Source organism: Zonotrichia leucophrys, chromosome 3, assembly GCF_028769735.1.
Source record: "Zonotrichia leucophrys gambelii isolate GWCS_2022_RI chromosome 3, RI_Zleu_2.0, whole genome shotgun sequence".
NCBI lineage: Eukaryota > Metazoa > Chordata > Aves > Passeriformes > Passerellidae > Zonotrichia > Zonotrichia leucophrys.
In genome coordinates this window covers 112695203-112721864 of record NC_088172.1, presented here as the reverse complement: position 1 = coordinate 112721864, position 26662 = coordinate 112695203, and the positions used below count along the sequence as shown (strand labels likewise).

General features: G+C 41.6%; 1 protein-coding gene across 6 annotated transcripts in view; it reads right to left on the bottom strand.

Moving 5' to 3' along the window:
* DTNB (dystrobrevin beta) overlaps window positions 1–26662 on the bottom strand; it is a 152107-nt gene that overhangs the window by 61438 nt on the left and 64007 nt on the right. For all 6 annotated transcript variants that reach the window (XM_064710003.1, XM_064710002.1, XM_064710005.1 and 3 more), the window contains 3 exons: window positions 22776–22889; window positions 14375–14471; window positions 3098–3118 (listed from right to left, as the gene is read on the bottom strand). In XM_064710003.1, the coding sequence (XP_064566073.1) occupies window positions 3098–3118; window positions 14375–14471; window positions 22776–22889 (232 nt within the window). The remainder of the gene's footprint in view (window positions 1–3097; window positions 3119–14374; window positions 14472–22775; window positions 22890–26662) is intronic.

Below are 26662 nucleotides of genomic sequence, written 5' to 3'. Positions count from 1 at the left end.
AATTAAATACAAAAAATCCAAAACCAACCATACAACCAATCCTAACAACCTCAACCACAATTCCCATCAGAAACCCTAAATAACCATCTACAAACCCCAAACAAAACATTTAAATACTTCAAGCATCCCTCAAATAAAAACCCCCAAAATACAAACATATAAAAAACACCATAAAAAAATCAAAATAATTTTAAAAATAAATTTTTAAAAAATCCCAAAAACCTTAATCTTAAAACTAAAACCACCTTATAAAACTATAAGAAAAACCCCTCTATTTCCCTATAACACATTAAAAAAAACCATTAAAAAAATTAAAAATTTAATTCAACATCAAACAAACACCTCCACAGCAGGGTCCAGCCTGTCCTGGGATTTCCCAACTTTCCCAGGCTTTCCTGGGATTCCTCAGCTTTTCCTGGGATTCTCAGTCTATCCTGAGATTCCCAACCTTTCCAGGCTGTACCTTCTAAGCCTATCCTGGTATTTCTCAGCCTGTTCTGGGATTTCTCAGCTTGTTCTGGAATTCTCAGCCTGTCCTGGCATTCCCAGCCTTCCCAGGCTGCACATTTACAGCTTTTCCTGGGATTTTCAGCATTTCCTGGGATATCCACCTGTCCTGATCTCATGCTGCATCCGCCTCTGGCGATTATTTTTTTTCAGCATTTCCTGGGATTTCCCAGCCTGTCCTGGGATTTCCAACCTTCCTTTCCCAGCCAGGAGGGAGCAGCTCAAGCCACTCCAGACCATGCAAAGCCAGGATGTCAAATGTCCCTTCCTGCAGACCAGAACTGTGTCCTTTGGTTGCCCAAAATCTGCCTTTTTTGAGCCTCAAACCGACTGTGGCTGCTGCATTCCCGGCTCCAGAGGGCTGGGCCCGGATGGAATGTCCCAGTGCTGATGTTATTTCAGTTTTGGCTCTTTACCCTCCTCCTGACACACTGCTCCAGGGGGAAAAGGGATTTAAAACTGCTCCGCCCGTTCCCTGATCTCACGTTTCCCCTTCTCCTGCACCCACAATCCACAAAGCCCTGCCCTTCCCTGCAGAGATCACTCTGGGGGGATCCTTCAGCAACCCCAAATCCCAACCAAATCCCTCCTGCCGGAGCGCCAGCAAACCCAGGGGTCACCATCACCTTTAATGAAAAATCCCCTTGCACAGGATCCTTGGAAATTGGGAAAAAGGAAAACAATTCTTATCTCATTTGCTTCTCCTGGGTTTTGCTGCTTTGGAATGTGGTTGGAGATTGTTTGTCCAACAGGTGATTGTTCATTAATTTAATGTGAATTATTTTTGACTTAATGAGCAATCAGGGTCAGGCTGTGTCGGACTCTGGAGAGAGTCACGACTTTTTAATTATCATTCTTTGTAGCCTTCTGTAAGTATCCTTTCAATGTAATGTAATGTAATGTAATGTAATGTAACGTAACATAGTATAATATAATATAATATAATATAATATAATATAATATAATATAATATAATATAATATAATATAATATATATATATATTATAACATGTTATGTAATTATATATTATATAATAATATGAAAATGTATTATATTATATTATATTATATTATATTATATTTTTTTATATTATATTATATTATATTATAATATATTCTCTAATTATATATTATAGAATATAAAACATTTCTCTTATATTATATATAAATATAATAGTATATATTTATATCATTCTATATTTATAAATAATAATACATTATTAAAATAATATATAATATTACAATTAAATTTAATAAATAAAATTATTTATTATAATTTAATTAATAATAATTTATTTTATAATAAATAATATTAAATAATATTATTTTAATAAATAAAATTAATTTATAAATTTAATCTAATATAAATTTAATAAATTTAATTTAATAAAATAATTAAATTAATTAAATTAATTTAATATTATTTAATAATTACAATAATATAGAATTAAATATATACATATATTATATATAAATATAATAATTTATAAATATAAATATAATATTAATATATACTTTATATTATATTATATTATATTATATTATATTATATTATATTATATTATATTATATTATATTATATTATATTATATTATATTATATTATATTATATTATATTATATTATATTATATTATATTATATTATTTATATCCCTGGCAGTGCCCAGAGCCAGCCTGGACAGGGTTTGGAGGTGTCCCTGCCATGGCAGGGGTGGCACTGGGCGAGGTTTGGGGCCCCTTCCCACCCAGACATTCCAGGATTCCCTAAGGATGAGCTGGGCTCCAGTGGAAATTTCCCCTCTGAGCACCATCCCACCTGGCCACAGCAACACAAACCCACCCAGGAATCACCAAGGCCACTTAAAACTGAAGTGTTTCCACCAATTAACGCTGCCCCAAAATATCTATTTCCCCACACAAACGAGCCCCAAAAATTGCCAACAACATATCCAACGCGCAATTTCATGTCTGTGAGAAACAGCGCACGGACTGACGCCCATCACAGCTCCGGGTGCGCAGGATTGCTCAGGAACGCAGCACAGCTGCTGCTGCAAACATCTGGCAGCTCCCCGAACCGCAGGCGGCAGAAGGGCTCCCTCTGGAGTGGATCCCGAAAACGGGAACGGAACAAAAGCCCCGACATTCCCTCCCCAGCTCCTCCGGGACCGGAGGCCATGGAGCCGTGCCCGCAATATTCAGGCATTAATTAGTTCTCCTGCGTGGGCTTGCATGTGGCAAATTAAAGGATTCCTGAAGAGGCAGGAAAGCTCTCTGAGAACCCTCCCAGAAATCAGAATCCCTGTTCCTGGGCGTGATTCCACAAAAGCCTCAGCAGCCCAGCCCCTGTGGCAATGAAATTCCCTGGAAAGGGAGAAGGGATAACTCCGGGACAGACAGACAGACAGACAGACAGACACACACAAACCAGCTCAGGGAGGTTCTGTTCCACATCCCAGGCAGGAAAAGCCCCCCCCCCTTCATCCCCAGGGCTCATTTGCAGACAAGGCAATTAACAGAAAATGGATTTCATGCACGAAAGGGGAAAAAAAAAAAAAAAAGTCAGATCACCTACAAGGTGAAGTCAACTTACTGCCTGCTTTTGTTCTTCTTCCTGCAGAGGAGGGGAAAGGCGGAGAGAGAGAGGAAGGGTCAGTTATGGTGTGAAAATGATGATTTCACCCAAAACACCCAGAGAAAGGACAGGACACGGCGGCAGCACCTGCAGCGGGGCACGAGGGCTGAGGGGCAGCACAGGGGGCATTTGTCCCATTATTTGTCCCATTTATCCCATTATTTGTCCATTTATCCCATTATTTGTCCCATTTGTCCCATTATTTGTCCCATTATTTGTCCCATTTGTCCCATTATTTGTCCCATTTATCCCATTATTTGTCCCATTATTTGTCCCATTTATCCCATTTATCCCATTATTTGTCCCATTTATCCCATTATTTGTCCCATTATTTATCCCATTATTTGTCCCATTATTTGTCCCATTATTTGTCCCATTATTTGTCCCATTTATCCCATTATTTGTCCCATTTGTCCCATTATTTGTCCCATTATTTGTCCCATTATTTGTCCCATTATTTGTCCCATTATTTGTCCCATTATTTGTCCCATTTGTCCCATTATTTGTCCCATTATTTGTCCCATTATTTGTCCCATTTGTCCCATTATTTGTCCCATTATTTGTCCCATTATTTGTCCCATTTGTCCCATTTATCCCATTATTTGTCCCATTTATCCCATTATTTCTCCCATTATTTGTCCCATTTGTCCCATTATTTGTCCCATTTATCCCATTATTTATTCCATTATTTGTCCCATTTGTCCCATTATTTGTCCCATTTGTCCCATTTATCCCATTATTTGTCCCATTATTTATCCCATTATTTGTCCCATTTATCCCATTATTTGTCCCATTTATCCCATTATTTGTCCCATTATTTGTCCCATTATTTATCCCATTATTTGTCCCATTTGTCCCATTATTTGTCCCATTATTTATCCCATTATTTGTCCCATTATTTGTCCCATTATTTATCCCATTATTTGTCCCATTTGTCCCATTATTTGTCCCATTATTTATCCCATTATTTGTCCCATTATTTGTCCCATTATTTATCCCATTATTTGTCCCATTATTTGTCCCATTTATCCCATTTATCCCATTATTTATCCCATTATTTGTCCCATTATTTATCCCATTATTTGTCCCATTATTTGTCCCATTTTCCCATTATTTGTCCCATTATTTGTCCCATTTATCCCATTATTTGTCCCATTATTTGTCCATTTATCCCATTATTTATCCCATTATTTGTCCCATTATTTGTCCCATTTGTCCCATTATTTGTCCCATTATTTATCCCATTATTTGTCCCATTATTTGTCCCATTTATCCCATTTATCCCATTATTTGTCCCATTATTTATCCCATTATTTGTCCCATTATTTGTCCCATTTATCCCATTTATCCCATTATTTATCCCATTATTTGTCCCATTTATCCCATTATTTGTCCCATTATTTGTCCCATTATTTGTCCCATTATTTGTCCCATTTGTCCCATTATTTGTCCCATTATTTGTCCCATTATTTATCCCATTATTTTCCCATTATTTGTCCCATTTATCCCATATTTATCCCATTATTTGTCCCATTATTTATCCCATTATTTTCCCATTTATCCCATTATTTGTCCCATTATTTATCCCATTATTTATCCCATTATTTGTCCCATTTATCCCATTATTTGCCCATTATTTGCCCATTTATCCCATTATTATCCCTTTATCCCATTATTTGTCCCATTATTATCCCATTTATCCATTATTTATCCCATTATTTGTCCCATTCTTTATCCCATTATTTGTCCCATTATTTGTCCCATTATTTGTCCCATTTATCCCATTACTTGTCCCATTATTTGTCCCATTTATCCCATTTATCCCATTATTTGTCCCATTATTTGTCCCATTATTTGTCCCATTATTTGTCCCATTATTTGTCCCATTTATCCCATTTATCCCATTATTTGTCCCATTTATCCCATTATTTGTCCATTATTTATCCATTATTTGTCCCATTATTTTTCCCATTATTTGTCCCATTATTTATCCCATTATTTATCCCATTATTTATCCCATTTATCCCATTTATCCCATTATTTGTCCCATTATTTATCCCATTATTTGTCCCATTTATCCCATTATTTGTCCCATTATTTATCCCATTATTTGTCCCATTATTTGTCCCATTATTTGTCCCATTTATCCCATTATTTGTCCCATTATTTATCCCATTATTTGTCCCATTTATCCCATTATTTATCCCATTATTTATCCCATTATTTGTCCCATTTATCCCATTATTTGTCCCATTATTTATCCCATTATTTGTCCCATTTATCCCATTATTTATCCCATTTATCCCATTATTTGTCCCATTATTTGTCCCATTTATCCCATTATTTATCCCATTATTTGTCCCATTATTTGTCCCATTATTTATCCCATTATTTGTCCCATTTGTCCCATTATTTGTCCCATTATTTATCCCATTATTTATCCCATTATTTGTCCCATTATTTGTCCCATTTATCCCATTATTTGTCCCATTATTTGTCCCATTATTTGTCCCATTTATCCCATTATTTGTCCCATTTATCCCATTATTTGTCCCATTATTTATCCCATTATTTGTCCCATTATTTGTCCCATTATTTGTCCCATTTATCCCATTTATCCCATTATTTGTCCCATTATTTATCCCATTATTTGTCCCATTTATCCCATTTATCCCATTATTTGTCCCATTTATCCCATTATTTGTCCCATTATTTGTCCCATTATTTGTCCCATTTATCCCATTATTTGTCCCATTATTTATCCCATTATTTGTCCCATTATTTGTCCCATTTATCCCATTATTTATCCCATTATTTGTCCCATTTATCCCATTATTTGTCCCATTATTTATCCCATTTATCCCATTATTTGTCCCATTATTTGTCCCATTATTTGTCCCATTATTTATCCCATTATTTATCCCATTATTTGTCCCATTATTTATCCCATTATTTGTCCCATTATTTATCCCATTTATCCCACTGTCCCACTCCGGTGCTGGGCACAGTGGGTGCCAGCAGGGATCCCTGGCTAGCAGGGGGCACCCAGGGGTGTTTCTGCTCCTTTGGGCAGGAATTCATGGGCTCAGCCTGGCACAGGGAGGGTGCCCTGCCCATGGCAGGGGGCACTGGGTGGGATTTGTGCTCCCTCCCCACCCAAACCGTGCCGTGATCCCAAAATCCTGCTCCAGGCATCCAACAGACCCCAAATCCATCCCCTGAATTCTGGGAGTGCCCAAACACACAAAAGGGGCAGCACAGAGCCCACCAGCTCAGGATGCCCCTGGGCCAGCTCCCCTGGCACTGCCAAGGGCACAGCAAGCACGGCTGGGAGGGCACAGGAATAAAATAAAATAAAATAAAATATAAAATGAAATGAAATGAAATAAAATAAAATAAAATAAAATTAATATAAAATATATTAAAATATATCAAAATATATAAAATATATCAAAATATATAAAATATATCAAAAATATATAAAATATATATAAAATGTTTAAAATATATAAAATATATAAAATATATAAAATATATAAAAATATATAAAATATATAAAAATATATAAAATATAAAATATATAAAATATTTAAACTAAACTAAAATAAAATATTAAAAATATAACAACATATATCAATATATAAAATATTAAAAATATAAAATATATATATAAAATATTAAAAATATAAAAATATATTAAAAACATATATATAAATATATAAAAATATATATCTAAATGTATAAAATATTAAAACTAAACTAAAATAAAATAAAAATAGATAAAATATATAAAATATTAAAAATATACAATAGATAAAAAAATATATAAAATATATGTAAAATATATATAAAATAAATATAAAATATATCTAAATATATAAAATATTAAAATTAAAATAAAGTATTAAACTATATATATAAAAATATATATAAAAATATATATCTATATATAAAAATATATATTAAAAATATAGAAATATATAAAAATACTGAAAATAAAATAAAATTAAATTAAAATAAATAAAATAAAATAATTAAAATATCATTTAAAATTAATTAAAATAAAAAAGGAGCAGGGATGCTGAGCAGGGAAACAGCAGCTCCTGCACTGCAGGAACGTCTCAGTACAAAAAAAAAGGTGAAATCCAGGTGAATTTGTCCCCTTTGGGAGCAGGGAGCTGTGACTGGGCTGGGCTGGTGGAGGCACATCCTCCCTTCAGCTACAGCAGAACTGCTGGGAATGAGCAAAATTCACCCAGGCCAGGGCTGCCCTGGGAATTCTGACATTTCCACGGATTTTGTGCTCTCACAGATGAGAGCCCGCAGGGCTGTGACCCTGGGATGAATAAATGATGAATAAATCACAGAATGGTCAGAAATCACAGAACTGCAATGGGCAGGAATCCTGACCCCTGCCCATGCCAATCCCAGCCCTGCCCTGCTCCTGCTGCAGCCCCCCAGAAATCCAGGTCATGGCATTAAAACCCTGGCACAAAAGCTCCTTCTGGCCTGGAAATCCACGAACCCATTTATCCCCCTTCCCCTGCTGATCTCCCATCTGAGCAGGATTAACCAGAACCTTTCCCTTCATTTAAAGCAGCTTCTCCCTGCTGACCACTGAGAGCTGCTCTCCCACCCAGCCTGGGGGACAATTCTGAGGGTTTCAGCAGATATTTTGGGTTTTTTTTGCCAAGATTTGGGGTTCCTTCAGGTGTGTTTTTGGTGGTTTTTTGTAGGTGTGGGTCTTGGCCATCCCCACATCCCAAATTTTGTGGGATGGACCAGATGGGGACCCAGCTCAGGGAAAAGATCTTCAATCACCTCCACACCACACGAAAAAAAAAAGAGTTGTTGCTTTGAAAAACGAGGCCCTGGCATTGAGCACAGATGTGGAAATCCCAGTGAGCAGGGCTGGGGCTGAGCAGTGCAGGATAAAAATCACAGAGGAAATGGGCAGGGAGGAAATGCAGAGGGAAATGGGATCTGTGTGCTGGATAAATCACTGAGGAAATGCAGGAGGGAAATGGGATCTGTGTGCTGGATAAATCACTGAGGAAATGCAGGAGGGAAATGGGATCTGTGTGCTGGATAAATCACAGAGGAAATGCAGAGGGAAATGGGATCTGTGTGCTGGATAAATCACAGAGGAAATGGTCAGGGAGGAAATGCAGAGGGAAATGGGATCTGTGTGCTGGATAAATCACAGAGGAAATGCAGGAGGGAAATGGGATCTGTGTGCTGGATAAATCACAGAGGAAATTCAGGGGGAAATGGGATCTGTGTGCTGGATAAATCACAGAGGAAATGCAGGAGGGAAATGGGATCTGTGTGCTGGATAAATCACAGAGGAAATGCAGAGGGAAATGGGATCTGTGTGCTGGATAAATCACAGAGGAAATGCAGGGGGAAATGGGATCTGTGTGCTGGATAAATCACAGAGGAAATTCAGGGGGAAATGGGATCTGTGTGCTGGATAAATCACAGAGGAAATGCAGAGGGAAATGGATCTGTGTGAGGATAAATCACAGAGGAAATGCAGAGGGAAATGGGATCTGTGTGCTGGATAAATCACAGAGGAAATGCAGGGGGAAATGGGATCTGTGTGCTGGATAAATCACAGAGGAAATGGGCAGGGAAATGGGATCTGTGTGCTGGATAAATCACAGAGGAAATGGGATCTGTGTGCTGGATAAATCACAGAGGAAATGGGCAGGAGGAAATGGGATCTGTGTGCTGGATAAATCACAGAGGAAATGGGATCTGTGTGCTGGATAAATCACTGAGGAAATGCAGGGGGAAATGGGATCTGTGTGCTGGATAAATCCCAGAGGAAATGCAGGAGGGAAATGGGATCTGTGTGCTGGATAAATCACAGAGGAAATGCAGAGGGAAATGGGATCTGTGTGCTGGATAAATCACTGAGGAAATGGGCAGGGAAATGGGATCTGTGTGCTGGATAAATCCCAGAGGAAATGGGCAGGGAGGAAATGCAGAGGGAAATGGGATCTGTGTGCTGGATAAATCACAGAGGAAATGCAGAGGGAAATGGGATCTGTGTGCTGGATAAATCACAGAGGAAATGCAGAGGGAAATGGGATCTGTGTGCTGGATAAATCACAGAGGAAATGCAGGAGGGAAATGGGATCTGTGTGCAGGATAAATCACAGAGGAAATGCAGGAGGGAAATGGGATCTGTGTGCTGGATAAATCACAGAGGAAATGGCCAGGGAGGAAATGCAGGAGGGAAATGGGATCTGTGTGCTGGATAAATCACAGAGGAAATGCAGGGGGAAATGGGATCTGTGTGCTGGATAAATCACAGAGGAAATTCAGGAGGGAAATGGGATCTGTGTGCAGGATAAATCACTGAGGAAATGCCGGAGGAAATGGGATCTGTGTGCTGGATAAATCACTGAGGAAATGCAGGGGGAAATGGGATCTGTGTGCTGGATAAATCAGAGGAAATGGGCAGGGAAATGGGAAATCACAGAAATCACAGAACCAGAACAGTCAGAAATCAAAGAATGTCTGGCTTGGGAGGGACCCCCAGGACCATCCCCAGCTCCTGCCCTGCCCAGGGCCCCCCAAATCCCACCCTGGCCATCCCTGGATGTGCCCTGGGGAGCCTGGGCAGTGCCAGCACCCTCTGGGGATGAACCTTTCCCAAAATCCACCCCAAATTCCCTGTTCCAGCCCTTCCCTGGCTCCTGTCCCTGTCCCAGAGATCAGGGTCAGAGCTGCCCCTTGATCTCCAGGACTTTTCCTCACTTTCCTTCCCTTCAGAGAGAGATTTGAGGCCCCAAACTCTGAGGCACGCAGGGCTGGGTGAGCTGAATCCAGCCCTAAACGGCGAAATGAAGGCAGCATTAAAAATGTAAAAAACACTGCATAAGGAAAAGGAAAAAAAAAAAAATCCCCATAAAAGCTTAACAGCCGATGTAAATTATACATGAACAGCTCTGAGGAGCTCCAAGTGAGGAGAGAAGCAAAAACCTGGCGGGGGAAAATCGCGTCTGGCAGGGCTAAAAGCACTGAAAATGAGAGAGCTGGAAATAAAGAGCAGCATCAGGAGCAGAGCAGAGCCTGGGGCAGCAGGGCCGGGCTGGGAGCCTGACACCAACCTTGAGAAAAAGGTGTCAAAAGTACCTGGGAGAATTGGGATTGTTAGCTCAGCACGCTGGGGGAATGGCAGCTTAAAATAATTCCCTTTAAATGCTTAAAATAATTTTAAAAAATTAAAATTAAAATTAAATTAAAATAAATTATTAAATTAATACATTAAAATAAAATAATTAAAATCCCTTAAAATAATTTTAGAAGTCAAAAGATAACTTTAAAATAATTAAAAGAAAAAAAATAAATTAAAATAAAATAATAAATTAAATTGAAATAAAATAAAATAAAATAATTAAAATCCCTTAAAATAATGAAAATAAATTTTAAATAATTTTAAAATAATGAAAATAAAAAATAAATTTAAGATAAATTTAAAAATAAAATAAAATAAAATAAAAAAAAATAAAATAAAATAAAATAAAATAAAATAAAATAAAATAAAATAAAATAAAATATTAAGATCCCTTAAAATAATTAAAAAATAATAGAGCCAGGAGCTGCCTGGGGCTATATAAATATAAATATAAATATAAATTATAAATTATAAACTATAAATATAAATATAGGCAGGAACTTAGCCTCCAGCTTGCTTTTCCAAACATTAAAAATAAAAATAAAAATAAAAATAAAAATAAAAATAAAAATAAAAATAAAAATAAAAATAAAAAATAAGCAGGAAGTCAACCTCCAGCTTGCTTTCCCAAAATATAAAAATATAAAAATAAAAAGAAATATAAATAATTGATATAAAATCTGGGCAGGGCACAGAGCCCATCCTCAAGCGGAGCAGGGGCTGTGAGGGCCCAGCTGTGCCCGTTTAAGGCATTTCAAATCCCTGTTTGAGGGGTTTTTACAGCCCTGAGGGAGCAGAGCTGGGCCCAGGAGGTTCTGAGCTCAGAACACCCAGAATTGCTCTGGGTGATGCTCTGGGTGATGCTCTGGGTGACATTTTGCCCATTCCCTGCAGTTCTGAATTTGTAGCTGGGTTGGAGGGAGGAGAACAAAAGGGGCAAACCCAGCTGACACCGAAAACCAGGCAGGAATTTCTGATGCTCAGGCAAAGCTGCACTGGCAGGGAATTCTGAGCTTTGGGTTCCCCTGGTTCCAGAGGAACAGATGTTCTTCTGGAAGAGATTTCATCTGCAGGGCTCCAAGGGGGAAAAGGAGCTGGAAAGGCACAGGACACAGGGAATGGCTCCAGAGGGGAAAAGGGGATTTGGGTGGGATTTTGGGAATTGGGAATTGTTGTGCCCTGGCACAGGGTGCCCACTCTGGATCCCTGGCAGTGCCCAAGGCCAGGCTGGACACTGGCACACCCTGGCATAGTGGGAGGTGTCCCTGCCATGGTGTCTCTGCCATGGGTGGGTTTTGGGGTCCCTTCCCACCCAAACCAGGCCGGGATTCCAAGATTTCTGCGGTTTTAGAAGTCAGACATTAATGGGCTAAGCAGGAAAAACACAGAGCAGAAGCACTGGCTTCAAGAAAAAAAACATAATTCAAAATCTGGCAGAGAGCGGCTTCAGGAAAAATCAGAATTCCAAACTTGGCCAGTGTGTTGTGCTCAGGTGTGGGACAGGATGGGGACAGGGCTGGAATTCCTGCTCAGGATGGGGACAGGGCTGGAATTCCTGCTCAGGATGGGGACAGGGCTGGAATTCCTGCCCAGGATGGAGGGAAGGGGCTGGAATTCCTGCTCAGGATGGGGAAGGGGCTGGAATTCCTGCCCAGGATGGAGGGAAGGGACTGGAATTCCTGCTCAGGATGGGGACAGGGCTGGAATTCCTGCTCAGGATGGGGACAGGGCTGGAATTCCTGCTCAGGATGGGGAAGGGCTGGAATTCCTGCTCAGGATGGGGACAGGGCTGGAATTCCTGCCCACAATGGGGACAGGGCTGGAATTCCTGCTCAGGATGGGGACAGGGCTGGAATTCCTGCACAGGATGGGGACAGAGCTGGAATTCCTGCTCAGGATGGGGACAGGGCTGGAATTCCTGCTCAGGATGGGGACAGGGCTGGAATTCCTGCTCAGGATGGAGGGAAGGGACTGGAATTCCTGCTCAGGATGGAGACAGGGCTGGAATTCCTGCCCAGGATGGGGACAGGAGCTGGAATTCCTGCCCAGGATGGGGACAGGGCTGGAATTCCTGCTCAGGATGGAGACAGGGCTGGAATTCCTGCCCAGGATGGGGACAGGGCTGGAATTCCTGCCCAGGATGGGGACAGGAGCTGGAATTCCTGCCCAGGATGGGGACAGAGCTGGAATTCCTGCTCAGGATGGGGACAGGGCTGGGATTCCTGCCCACAATGGGGACAGGGCTGGAATTCCTGCCCAGGATGGGGACAGGGCTGGAATTCCTGCCCAGGATGGGGACAGGGCTGGAATTCCTGCTCAGGATGGAGGGAAGGGGCTGGAATTCCTGCTCAGGATGGGGACAGGGCTGGAATTCCTGCCCAGGATGGGGACAGGGCTGGAATTCCTGCCTTCAATCCAGACTCAGAGAAATCCACAACTGGGACCCTCACTCACCCCCTGCCCTGCTCCCCATTTATTTCCCAGTGCCAGTGGGGAGTGCTGAGCCCCAGGTACCAACCCCAAATCCTTCAAACCCCCCCAGATCTGGGGTTCTGCAGGTTTTTTACCCACAAAAACCTGGAGGAACCTTCACCCCCAGCATGCCACACAGATCTGGCATGGAAATGTGTTTTTTTGGCAAACTCAGGGAGGTTTTTAAGGGGTGGCAGCAAAGCAGGGAGCCCAGAGCGAGGGAAGGAAAGGAAAGGAAATTTCAAGGAAATTTCAAGGAAATTTCAAGGAAAGGAAAGGAAATTTCAAGGAAAGGAAAGGAAAGGAAATTTCAAGGAAAGGAAAGGAAATTTCAAGGAAATTTCAAGGAAAGGAAATTTCAAGGAAAGGAAAGGAAAGGAAATTTCAAGGAAATTTCAAGGAAATTTCAAGGAAAGGAAATTTCAAGGAAATTTCAAGGAAAGGAAATTTCAAGGAAAGGAAAGGAAATTTCAAGGAAATTTCAAGGAAAGGAAATTTCAAGGAAAGGAAAGGAAATTTCAAGGAAAGGAAATTTCAAGGAAAGGAAAGGAAAGGAAATTTCAAGGAAAGGAAATTTCAAGGAAAGGAAAGGAAAGGAAATTTCAAGGAAAGGAAATTTCAAGGAAAGGAAAGGAAATTTCAAGGAAAGGAAAGGAAATTTCAAGGAAAGGAAAGGAAAGGAAATTTCAAGGAAAGGAAATTTCAAGGAAAGGAAATTTCAAGGAAAGGAAAGGAAATTTCAAGGAAAGGAAAGGAAATTTCAAGGAAAGGAAAGGAAATTTCAAGGAAAGGAAAGGAAAGGAAAGGAAAGGAAAGGAAAGGAAAGGAAATTTCAAGGAAAGGAAAGGAAATTTCAAGGAAAGGAAAGGAAAGGAAAGGAAAGGAAAGGAAAGGAAAGGAAAGGAAAGGAAAGGAAAGGAAATTTCAAGGAAAGGAAATTTCAAGGAAAGGAAAGGAAAGGAAAAGGAAAGGAAAGGAAAGGAAAAGGAAAGGAAAGGAAAGGAAAAAGGAAAGGAAAGGAAAGGAAAGGAAAGGAAAGGAAAGGAAAGGAAAGGAAGGAAAGGAAAGGAAAGGAAAGAGGGAAGAAGAAGTGGGAAGAATGCGGAAGGAAGAAGTGGGGGAAGGAAGTGCGAAGAAGTGGCGGAAGGAAGAAGGAAAGGAAGGAAGGAAGTCGGGAAGGAAGGAAAGTGGCGGAAGGAAGTGGCAGGAAGGAAGGAAGGGAAGGAAGGAAGTGGCGGAAGGAAGTGGCGGAAGGAAGTGGGGGGAGGAAGGAGGGGAAGGAAGGAAGTGGCGGAAGGAAGGAAGTGCGGAAGGAAGGAAGGGAAGGAAGGAATGGCGGAAGGAAGGAAGGAGGAGGAAGGAAGGAAGGAAGGAAGGAAGGAAGGGAAGGAAGGAAGAGGAAGGAAGGAAGGAAGGAAGGAAGGGGAAGGAAGGAAGGAAGGAAGGAAGGAAGGAAGGAAGGAAGAAGGAAGGAAGGAAGGAAGGAAGGGGAAGGAAGGAAGGAAGGAAGGAAGGAAGGAAGGAAGGAAGGAAGGAAGGAAGGAAGGAAGGAAGTTGTGCCTTTGGTTCCTTACTTTGAGCAGCTTCATCAGCCCCTCCAGCTGCACCATCAGCTCCCTCCTGCTCTCCTGCAGGGCCGACATCCTCTGCTCCAGCTCATCCTTCCTCTGCCTGTGCCCGGGACATCGCGGAGAGAGAGAGGAGACACAAACTCAGGCTGTGCCTGTGACTCTCTGTGAAAGTCACCCTGAATTCCAGCACTGGAGGGCACAATTCCCTTCTGCCCCCAGCCATGGCAGCAGCAGAGAAAAATCCACTTTTATATGGACGCATATCCACATTTTTCTGTCTCTGAGCATCCTGCAGAGCCCGGACAGAGCAGGAGCAGCTTTGGGGAGCAGAGAGAGGGAAATGGGAGGGCAGGAAAAAGTGCAGGAGTGTGAAAAATGCACATTTTATGCTTGGTTTTTCACAAACATTAAAATGAATATTACATGTGTTACGTTAGAAGGTGATGCTGTATTCATTTTTTTAGTAGTGTGTTAAATCTAGTTTTAGGTTATAACATAATGTTAAAATAGAAACTATGCTATGTAAGATTTTTTTTAAAGAGAGGAATGAGGTATTCTCACTCAGATAGAGGCCACAGGACACCTGAATCTTTCAGAGAAAGAGAATTTATTGCTCCCTTATCAGAACAAACGAACTTCTTCCCACCTCGAAGGCGCTGTTAGGATTCAGAGGAAGAAGCTGACACTGCCCAGACAGAATCCTGTGTTTGAATGGAATTTATGCATCATGGATGAGCTGTATGAATATGCAACAGGCTATGGCTTTTAAGGGTTAATCCTCTGTGAACGTGGGTCCTTTTTCGGGCTTATTTTGCCCAGAAAAAGGTACCTGGATGGTCCACAACTTTTTGTTTTTATTGTCTCATATTGTCCTAATCCTAATTGTCCAGATTTTTATTACTCTAATTATATTGCTATTCTTATAGTAATTTTATTACTATTAAATTAAATAGTAATTAATTATTAATATTAAATTATTAAATAGTAAATAAAGAATTAATTAGTAATTACTTATTATTATTACACTAAATAGTAATTAATTAAAAATTAAATTAGATTAAAATTATTTTAAATTAATTTAAAATTATTAAATTACATTAAAATTAATTTAAAATAAAATTTAAAATTAATTTACAATTATTTTCAAATTAATTTAAAATTTTAAAATAATTTAAAAGAAATGTAAAAGTATTTTCATATTGATTTAAAATAAAATTTTAAATTAATTTAAAATGCATATAAAATGAAATTAAAAATAATTTAAAATAGCATTTAAAATTAATTTAAAATATAAATAACATTAAATAAAAATTAATTTTAAATTACATTTAAAATTAATTGACAATAAATACAACATTAAATAAAAATTAATTTAAAATAACATCTAAAATTAATTTAAAATAACATTTAAAATTGATTTAAAATAACATTTAAAACTGATTTAAAATAAATATAAAATTAAATTAAAAATAATTTAAAATAGCATTTAAAATTAATTTAAAATATAAATAACATTAAATAAAAATTAATTTTAAATTACATTTAAAATTAATTGACAATAAAAACAACATTAAATAAAAATTAATTTAAAATAACATTTAAAATTAATTTAAAATAACATTTAAAATTAATTTAAAATAACATTTAAAACTGATTTAAAATAAATATAAAATTTATTTAAAAAAATAATTAATTAAGTATTACTTTTTAAATTCTAAAAACGACTGCTTGGTGTTTTTCCCAAGGAGAGAGGGGCACCCAGATCTCTGTGCAGGGCCACAGCAGCCAGGCCCCGTCCCCTGTCCCCTGCAGCACAGCCAGGTGGCAGCAGGAGGTGACAGCAGTGTCCTTCCCTTCCCTTCCCTTCCCTTCCCTTCCCTTCCCTTCCCTTCCCTTCCCTTCCCTTCCCTTCCCTTCCCTTCCCTTCCCTTCCCTTCCCTTCCCTTCCCTTCCCTCCCTGCACAAATCCCTGCAGCTGTTCCAGAGCTGGGGCTCAGCCGGGCTGCTTTAAAAAAGGAAAGTGGTGACGAATAAAGAGCAGCACAGAGCCAGGCTTGGCCAGGCTGGGTTTGTGTCACACACAGTGAGCAAAGCCCCGCCTGCAGTGACACTGGGGACACCAGGACGTGCCAGTCTGGGGACACCAGGATGTGCCAGTCTGGGGACACCAGGATGTGCCAGAGTGGGGACACCAGGATGTGCCAGCCCTGTGTCACAGTGTGGGGACACCAGGATGTGCCAGCCCTGTGTCACTCTGGGGACACCAGGATGTGCTAGTCTGGGGACACCAGATGGGCCAGAGTGGGGACACCAGGATGTCCCAGCCCTGTGTCACACTCTGGGGACACCAGGATGTGTCACACTGGGGACACAAGGATGTGCCAGCCCTGTGTCACAGTGTGGGAACACCAGGACGTGACAGTGTGGGGACACCAGGACGTGACAGTGTGGGGACACCAGGATGTGCCAGCCCTGTGTCACTCTGGGGACGCCAGGATGTGCCAGCTCTGTGTCACACTCTGGGGACACCAGGATGTGCCAGCCCTGGTGCACAGTGTGGGGACACCAGGATGTGCCAGCCCTGTGTCACTCTGGGGACGCCAGGATGTGCCAGCTCTGTGTCACACTCTGGGGACACCAGGATGTGCCAGCCCTGTGTCACAGTGTGGGGACACCAGGATGTGCCAGCCCTGTGTCACTCTGGGGACGCCAGGATGTGCCAGCTCTGTGTCACACTCCTGGGGACACCAGGATGTGCCAGCCCTGTGTCACAGTGTGGGGACACCAGGATGTGCCAGCCTGTGTCACTCTGGGGACGCACCAGGATGTGCCAGCTCTGTGTCACACACTGGGGACACCAGGATGTGCCCAGCACCTGTGTCACACTGGGGACATCAGGATGTCCCAGCCCTGTGTCACTCTGTGGGGACACCAGGATGTGCCAGAGTGGGGACACCAGGATGTGCCAGCCCTGTGTCACAGTGTGGGGACACCAGGATGTGCCAGCCCTGTGTCACTCTGGGGACACCAGGATGTGCCAGCCCTGTGTCACACTCTGGGGACACCAGGATGTGCCACTCTGGGGACACCAGGATGTGCCAGCCCTGTGTCACTCTGGGGACACCAGGATGTGCCAGCCCTGTGTCACACTCTGGGGACACCAGGATGTGCCACTCTGGGGACACCAGGATGTGCCAGCCCTGTGTCACACTCTGGGGACACCAGGATGTGCCAGCCCTGTGTCACAATTTGGGGACTCCAGGATGTGCCAGGATGTGCCAGCCCTGTGTCACTCTGGGGACACCAGGATGTGCCAGCCCTGTGTCACAGTGTGGGGACACCAGGGTGTCCCAGCCCTGTGTCACAGTGCGGGGACACCAGGATGTGCCAGAGTGGGGACACCAGGATGCGCCAGCCCTGTGTCACTCTGGGGACACCAAGATGTCCCAGCCCTGTGTCACAGTTTGGGGACACCAGGATGTGCCAGCCCTGTGTCACAGTGTGGGGACACCAGGATGTGCCAGCCCTGTGTCACACTCTGGGGACACCAGGATGTGCCAGCCCTGTGTCACAGTGTGGGGACACCAGGATGTGCCAGCCCTGTGTCACACTCTGGGGACACCAGGATGTGCCAGCCCTGTGTCACCTCCTGGAGGCTCTGAGTGCCCTGGGGCTGGCACTGGCACACTGGGGGTAATCCACAAAAAGAGTTCTTCAAAGAACAGAAAATTCTGGAATGTTTATATATTCCATTATTATTATTATTATTACTATTGCTATTGCTATTACTATTACTAATGTTATTAATTTATAGGTTTAATACAACAAATTTTAACCACCCTGAGGCTGGCACTGGCACACTGTGGGCAATCCACAAAAAGAGTTCTTCAAAGAACAGAAAATTCTGGAATATTTATATATTGCATTATTATTATTATTATTGCTATTGCTATTACTATTATTATTAATTTATAGGTTTAATATAACAAATTTTAACCACCCTGAGGCTGGCACTGGCACACTGTGGGCAATCCACAAAAAGAGTTCTTTAAAGAACTCAGGAATATCATTATTATTATTACTGCTACTACTACTACTACTTTTCATCATCATCATCATCATCATCATCATCATCACCATAATTTCTATATTTAATATAACAAATTTTAACCACCCTGGGTGTTTGTGTGGCACTGGCACACTGTGGACAATCCAAATTGGGAATTTTAACAGGAGCTGTTCTTTAAAGGACAGAAAACTCTGGAATAGTTATATATTCAAAATAATAAGAGTAATAGTAATAATGTTAGTGATATTGTTATCACTATCATTATCGTTATTTCTATATTTAATATAACAAATATTAAACACCCTGGGTGCTGGCACTGGCACACTATGGACAATCCACCCTGGGAATCTGAACAGGAGCTGTTCTTTAAAGGACAAAAACCTCTGGAATATTTCTATATTCCATATATAAATGTAAATATTTGTATATAAATATATAAATAGAATTGTATTATATAATTATATAATGTAAATATAAATATACATTTCTATATTTAATATAACAAATATTAACCACGCTGGGTGTTTCTCTGGCACTGGCACACCGTGGGAATTTGAACAGGAGATGTTTTTTAAAGGACAGAAAACTCTGGAATATTTCTATATTCCATATAGAAATGTAAATATTTGTATATAAATATATAAATAGAATTGTATTATATAATTCTATAATGTAAATATAAATACACATTTCTATATTTAATATAACAAATATTAACCACGCTGGGTGTTTCTCTGGCACTGGCACACCGTGGGAATTTGAACAGGAGATGTTTTTTAAAGGACAGAAAACTCTGGAATATTTCTATATTCCATATATAAATGTAAATATTTGTATATAAATATATAAATAGAATTGTATCATTATATAATATAAATATAAATATACATTTCTATATTTAATATAACAAATATTAACCACGCTGGGTGTTTCTCTGGCACTGGCACACTGTGGGAATTTGAACAGGAGATGTTTTTTAAAGGACAGAAAACTCTGGAATATTTCTATATTCATTATTATTACTATTATTACAATTACTACTACTATTATTATTATCCACGGCCTCTTACGTACAGCAAACACAATTTTTTCCTTTCACTACTTTACATCTTTGAGACCTGCTCAGTGTGGTTTCCCTTTGGGTCTGATTTTAGGGTGTGTGCATTCTTTGGTTGTGGCTTTAGGGGTTTGTTTAATTATTACTTTCAGTTTTGGCTCTGGCCCACGCTGCCCTCAGGCACTGAGTGCTGATGGTTGCTGTGTTTGTGCTAGGTGGGTTTTTCATGTGTTTGTCAGATGTTATCTCATCTAAGTAGCTAATAATAATAATTATTGTTATTGTACATTATAATATTGGCTCACATTATATATACATTATAATAATAATAAATAATTATAATGCATTATAATAATAATTATGCGTTATAATATTGGCTTACATTATATATACATTATAACAATAAAAATAATAATAAATAATTATAATGCATTATAACAATTATACGTCATAATATTGGCTTACATTATATATACATTATTATAATCAACTATATTAATAAAAATGTATAATAATACATTGTAATTATCATACATTATAATATTGGCTTACATTATACATACATTATTATAATTATCCTAATAATAAATAATTATAATGCATTATCACAATTATTATACATTATAATATTGTCCTACATTCTATATACATTATTATAATTAATCATTATTATAATTAATTCTAATTATAATAATGCATTATAATAACACATTATAATAATTATTGTACATTATATTATTGGCTTACATTAAATATACATTATACTAATTAATTATAATAATCAGTAATTATAATAAATAATTATTATAGTTATACATTTTAATACTGGCATTTTGCAAATATTAAAATAAATTTAAAATAATTTATTAAAATAAATTTTATATGTGTAATTTTAAAGTAACTGTTATAAAGATCTGATTTTTTATTGCTCTTGGTAATTAAGCTTGGGGAAATAACTAAGATAAGTATCTAATAATAATAACAAAAATAATAATTATGACCAATATACATTATAATTCTGGCTTTTTGCAAATATTAAAACAAGTTTTAAAAAATATTATCAAATTTTAAATAAATTATTAAAATAAATTGTATGTGTGTAATGTTAAAGTAACTTTGTCATAAAGATATGGGGTTTTTTTCTGTTGTTATTTAAGCTTAGGGAAATAACTAATATAAGTATCTAATAATAATAATTACTATTATTATACATTATAATATTGTCTTTTCACAAATTAAAATAAATTTTAAATAAATTTTTATTAAATTTTAAATAAATTATTACAATAAATTTTATATGTGCAATGTTAAAGTAGCTTTGTTATAAGAATCTGGGGTTTTATTTCTCTTGTTAATTAAGCTTAGGGAAGTAACTAATATAATTGTGGTAAAATGCCTACTTTACACAGAGGAGTAAAGATATTTGCACAGAGAAGTAAAGTTATTTGCACAGGGCAGCAAAGGTGTTTTCTCAAGGGAGTAAAGGTGTTTTCACAGAGGAGAAAAGGTGTTTATTCAAGGGACTAAAGCTATTTTCATAGGGCAGTAAAGGTGTTTTCTCAGAGGAGTAAAGGTGTTTTCTCAGAGGAGTAAAGGTGTTTTCTCAGAGGAGTGAACACGGGAGTAAAGGTGTTTTCTCAGGGGAATAACAGTGTTTTCTCAGCGGGGTAAAGGTGTTTCCCAGGGCAGTAAAGGTTTTCTCAGGAACAGTGTTCTGCGGGTAAAGGTGTTTCCCAGGGCAGTAAAGGTGTTTCCCAGGCACTAAAGCTGTTTCCCAGACAATCACCCACACCATGCCCAGTCCCACGGTCCCTGGCACCCAGACTCCTCCCTGAGCTCTCCCACCATGGCTGGGAGGTTTTTATTGACCCCTGAACCCCGGAGGGGCTCAAGGGGCTGCCCCAGCCCTGAGTGTGAGATGGCCCAGCCCGGTATCCCATCCCAGTATCCCATCCCAGTATCCCGGTAGCCCAGCTGGGCATCCTGGTAGTGCATCTCAGTACCCTGGCAGCCCAGCTTGGTAGCTCTGTAGCCCAGCCCAGTATCCCAGTAGCCCATCCCAGCAGCCCAGTAGCCCAGCCTGGTACCCTGGTAGCCCATCCCGGTATCCCGGTGTCCCAGTAGCCCAGCCCAGGAGGTCATCCCGGTACCCCACTAGCCCATCCCAGTATCTCAGTATCCCAGTATCCTGCTATCCCAATACCCTGCTATCCCGCTATCCTGCTATCCCAGTATCCCATCCCACTATCCCAGTATCCCATTCCAGTATCCCACCGGCCCACCCTGCTATCCCACTATCCCAGTATCCCACTATCCCAGTATCCCACTATCCCAGTATCCCGCTATCCCAGTAGCCCATTCCAGTACCCCAGTAGCCCATCTCAGTATCCTGGAAGCCCATCCTAGTATCTTGGTATCCCAGTACCCCGCTATCCCAGTATCCCACCCCAGTACCCCGCCATCCCAGTACCCTGCTTTCCCAGTACTCCCAAATCCCACGCTATCCTCATATCCTGCCACCCCTGTATCCTGCTATCCCAGTACTCCTTTATCCCAATAACCCCCTATCCCAGTGCCCCAGTGTTCCAGTATCGCAGTCCCCCAATATCCCACTATCACAGTATCCCACGCCTGTACCCCAGTATCCCACTATCCCAGTACCCCAGTATCCCTGTATCCTGCTATCCCAGTACCCCAGTATCCCACTATCCCAGTATCCCACTATCCCAGTACCCCAGTACCCTGCTATCACAGTACCCCAGTGTACCCCAGTACCCCACTATCCCGGTACCCCAGTACCCCGCTATCCCAGTACCCCAGTGCCCCAGTATCCCACTATCCCAGTACCCCGCTATCCCAGTACCCACATCCCAGTACCCCAGTGTACCCCAGTACCCCTATATCCCAGTACCCCAGTGTACCCCAGTGTACCCCAGTACCGGCTACCCCAGTCCCCCAGTACCCCCCTATCCCAGTACCCCAGTGCCCCAGTACCCTGCTATCCCAGTACCCCAATACCCCAGTATCCCACTATCCCAGTACCCAGCTATCCCAGTACCCCAGTACCCCAGTATCCCACTATCCCAGTACCCCGCTATTCCAGTAACCCAGTGTACCCCAGTACCCCGCTACCCCAGTCCCCCAGTGTACCCCATTACCCCAGTGCCCCCGGTCCCCAGTGTACCCCAGTCCCCCTATATCCCAGTACCCCGCTATCCCGGTACCCCTATATCTCAGTACCCCATTCCCCCCCATTCCCCAGCCGCCCGGTGCGTTACCGCAGCAGGCGCAGCTCCGCCAGCAGCGTGGGGTTCTGCTGCGCCTTCTCGGGCGTGGGCTGCGACGCCTGCTCGTGCTCCAGCCGCAGCCGCTGGATCTCCTGCAGGATCTCCCTGCACACACACGGCAAAGGACGGGCTCAGAAACGGGGAAATCATCACTGGCTTTAGCAAATATTCAGATTAATATTTGATGTGTTATGTTAAAAAGTTATGCTGTGTCAATCTTCCTGTTTATCATTGGCTTTTCACAAATATTCACATGAATATTGGATCTGTGATGTCAGAAAGTGAGGCTGTATCAATTTTCCTGTTTTCATTGACATTTCACAAATATTCACATGAATATTATGTGTGTGATGTCAGAAAGTTAGGCTGAATCAATTTTCCTGTTTATCATTGGCTTGTCAAAAACACTAAAATGAGTATTATATCTGTGATGTCAGAAAGTTAGGCTGAATCAATTTTCCTGTTTATCATTGGCTTGTCAAAAACACTAAAATGAGTATTATATCTGTGATGTCAGAAAGTTAGGCTGAATCAATTTTCCTGTTTATCGTTGGCTTGTCACAAATATTAAAATGAGTATTATATCTGTGATGTCAGAAAGTTAGGCTGTATCAATTTTCCTGTTTATCATTGACGTATCATTATCATTGTCAATGATAAACAGGAAAACTGACACAGCTTAACTTTCTAAAATCACACATCTAATGTGAATATTCATGAATATTAGATGTGTGATGTCAGAAAGTGAGGCTGTATCAATTTTCCTTTTTATCATTGGCTTTTCACAAATATTCACATGAATATTGGATCTGTGACATCAGAAAATTATGCTGTATCAATTCTCCTGTTTTCATTGGCTTTTCACAGATATTCACATGAATATTATGTGCGTGATGTCAGAAAGTGATGCTGTATCAATTTTCCTGTTCATCATTGGCTTTTACCAAATATTAAAATGAATATTAGATGTGTGATGTCAGAAAGCTATGCTGCATCAATTTTCCTTTTTATCATTGGCTTTTCACAAATATTCACATGAATAATGTATCTGTGACATCAGAAAATTAGGCTGTATCAATTCTCCTGTTTTCATTGGCTTTTCACAAATATTCACATGAATATTTGTCCTGGGGTGAAGTTATAATGCTTGTATCCCCGTTTGTGTGTTCTGTTTATGCTGGATATTGTGTTCTGTGCCTTCAAGACTGGCTCTGAGGAGTGAAAGTTTTGTTTTGGTTTCTTATCAGCCTCCCCACAGCTGGTAGGACTCATAGATGGTGCTGCTTTTGCTTTTTGCTTGGCTCTTTGCTTTGCTCTTGCTTCTGCTTTGCTTCTGCTTTGCTCTCGCTTTTTGCTTCTGCTCATTAGTTAGTTTAGCTAAGCACTCTGAATTTATCCTGCTCATTAGTTAGTTTAGCAAAGCAGTCTGAATTTATCCTGCTCATTAGTTAGTTTAGCTAAGCAGTCTGAATTCATCCCTGCACTGTTTTTCCTTTCCCTTTTTTGGACCTACTCAAACCTGCTCCAGACTGGGACCTGGGAACACCGAGAGTTTGCACCTTGTGGCTGCTGCCCCAGCACCGGAGGAACTGATAACAGAGCGACCACTCCCAAGAGAGATTTTCTGGATTTGTCATCTTTTCAGAGCGTTGTCATCTGGTATTGTTCATTTTGTGTGCTGGGGGGTGCTGTGCCCATTAAATAAACAGGTTCTGTGTGCTGGGGGTGCTGTGCCTGTTAAATAAACAGGTTCTTTCCACTTCTCTCCAAGGAATCCTTCCCAAACTGGCTGGGCAGAGGGCCTGTGTGGGTTTGCTTTCTGGAGGGGCCCCATTTTGGAGGTTTTCTCCCAAATTTGTCCTAAACCAGGACATGGGCACAGCCAGGCATGGATAAGGATGTGGGCATAGCCAGGACAGGGATGTGGGCACAGCTCCAGGACAGGGATGTGGGCACAGCCAGGACAGGGATGTGGGCACAGAACCAGGACAGGGATGTGGGCACAGCCAGGACAGGGATGTGGGCACTGCCCCAGGACAGGGATGTGGGCACAGCTCCAGAATGGACAGGGATGTGGGCACAGCCCCAGGACAGGGATGTGGGCACAGCCCCAGAAGGACAGGATGTGGCACAGCTCAGTACAGGGATGTGAACATTGTCCCAGGACAGGGATGTGGGCACAGCCCAGGACAGGCAGGATGTGGGCACAGCCCCAGGCAGGGATGTGGGCACAGCCCCAGGCAGGGATGTGGGCACAGCCCCAGGACAGGGATGTGGGCACAGCCCCAGAATGGACAGGGATGTGGGCACAGCCCCAGGACAGGGATGTGGGCACAGCAGGCTGATAGGAGTGGCACAGCTCCAGGACAGGGATGTGGGCACAGCCCCAGGACAGGGATGTGGGCACAGCCCCAGGCAGGACAGGGATGTGGGCATAGCCAGGACAGGGATGTGGGCACAGCCAGGACAGGGATGTGGGCACAGCCCCAGGACAGGGATGTGGGCACAGCCCTGCCGGACCTGGCACATTCTTTACTTCCCCAGGATCAATCCCTCCCTGCAATCTCTCCATTCCCTGGCACAGAAGAGGCTCAGAGCTGCTCCAATGCAGCCTCAGGGGCTGCAGGGGGGCTCTGGGGCAGCTCTGGCACAGCCCAGTGCCCTTCCCCTGCAGGGCAGCAGGAGCAGCCCGTGGGCACAGCCCCAAACCCCGCAGAGGGACAATGCCAGGACGGCCCAGGGCTCCCTGCAGCAGGGATGGAGCCCTTCCAAGAGCACAGAGTCACCTCCAGCTCTCCTTGCTGCCACACTGCAGAGCTGCTCTGCTGCCAGGGGATCTCCATTCATTCCAAACTCATCCTGCCGGGGCACCAGGGCTGCAGCACTGACAGGGCTGCCACAGACACCTTTTTATGGAAAATCCTTTCCTTGGGATTTTTCCTCCTGAGAAGCTGAGAGGCCTCAGGAACAAAATGTAAACAATGGTTATCTGCTGCTGTGGAATGCAACAGGTGCATCTGTGATTAGTCTCATGTAGTTGTTTCTAATTAATGGCCAATCACAGCCCAGCTGTCCAGACTGTCTTGGTCAATCACAAGCTTTTGTTATCATTCTTTTTCTATTCTTAGTCAGCCTTCTGATGAAATCCTTTCTTCTATTCTTTTAGTATAGTTTTAATGTAATATATATCACAAAATAATAAATCAGCCTTCTGGAACATGGAGTCAGATCCTCATCTCTTCCCTCATCCTGGGACCCCTGTGAACACCATCACACCAGGACTGAGCTGCTCCTGCTCCAAAGGGCCCTGGAGCAGCTGAGGTTGCCTGGGCACAGGGCTGGGCACAGGGATGGGCACAGGGAGAGCCTGGGGGGCTCCACAATTGACCCTCTGCAGCAACAAAAATCCTCTGGGTGGCTTTGGAAGGGATCCTAAATCCCATCCAGTGCCACCCCTGACACCTCCCAGTGTCCCAGGGTGTCCCAGTGTCCAGCCTGGCCTTGGGCACTGCCAGGGACCCAGGGGCAGCCCCAGCTGCTCTGGGTGATGCCTTGTGCAGGCTGGGCTGGAGCAGGGGCTGGGCAGAGCTACAGAATAAAGCAGGGATTGATTGAAAGGATCTCCTGCATGGATCCACCTTGGGCAGCACAAGAGCCCAGCCAGGCCTGCACCCAAGGTGAACCAAAATGGTCCCAAAATGAACCCAAGGTGAACCGAAATGGTCCCAAAATGAACCCAAGGTGAACCGAAATGGTCCCAAAATGAACCCAACATGAACCAAAATGGTCCAAAATGAACCCAAGGTGAACCAAAAGCCAAAATGAACCAACATGAACCAAAATGGTCCCAAAATGAACCCAAGGTGAACCAAAATGGC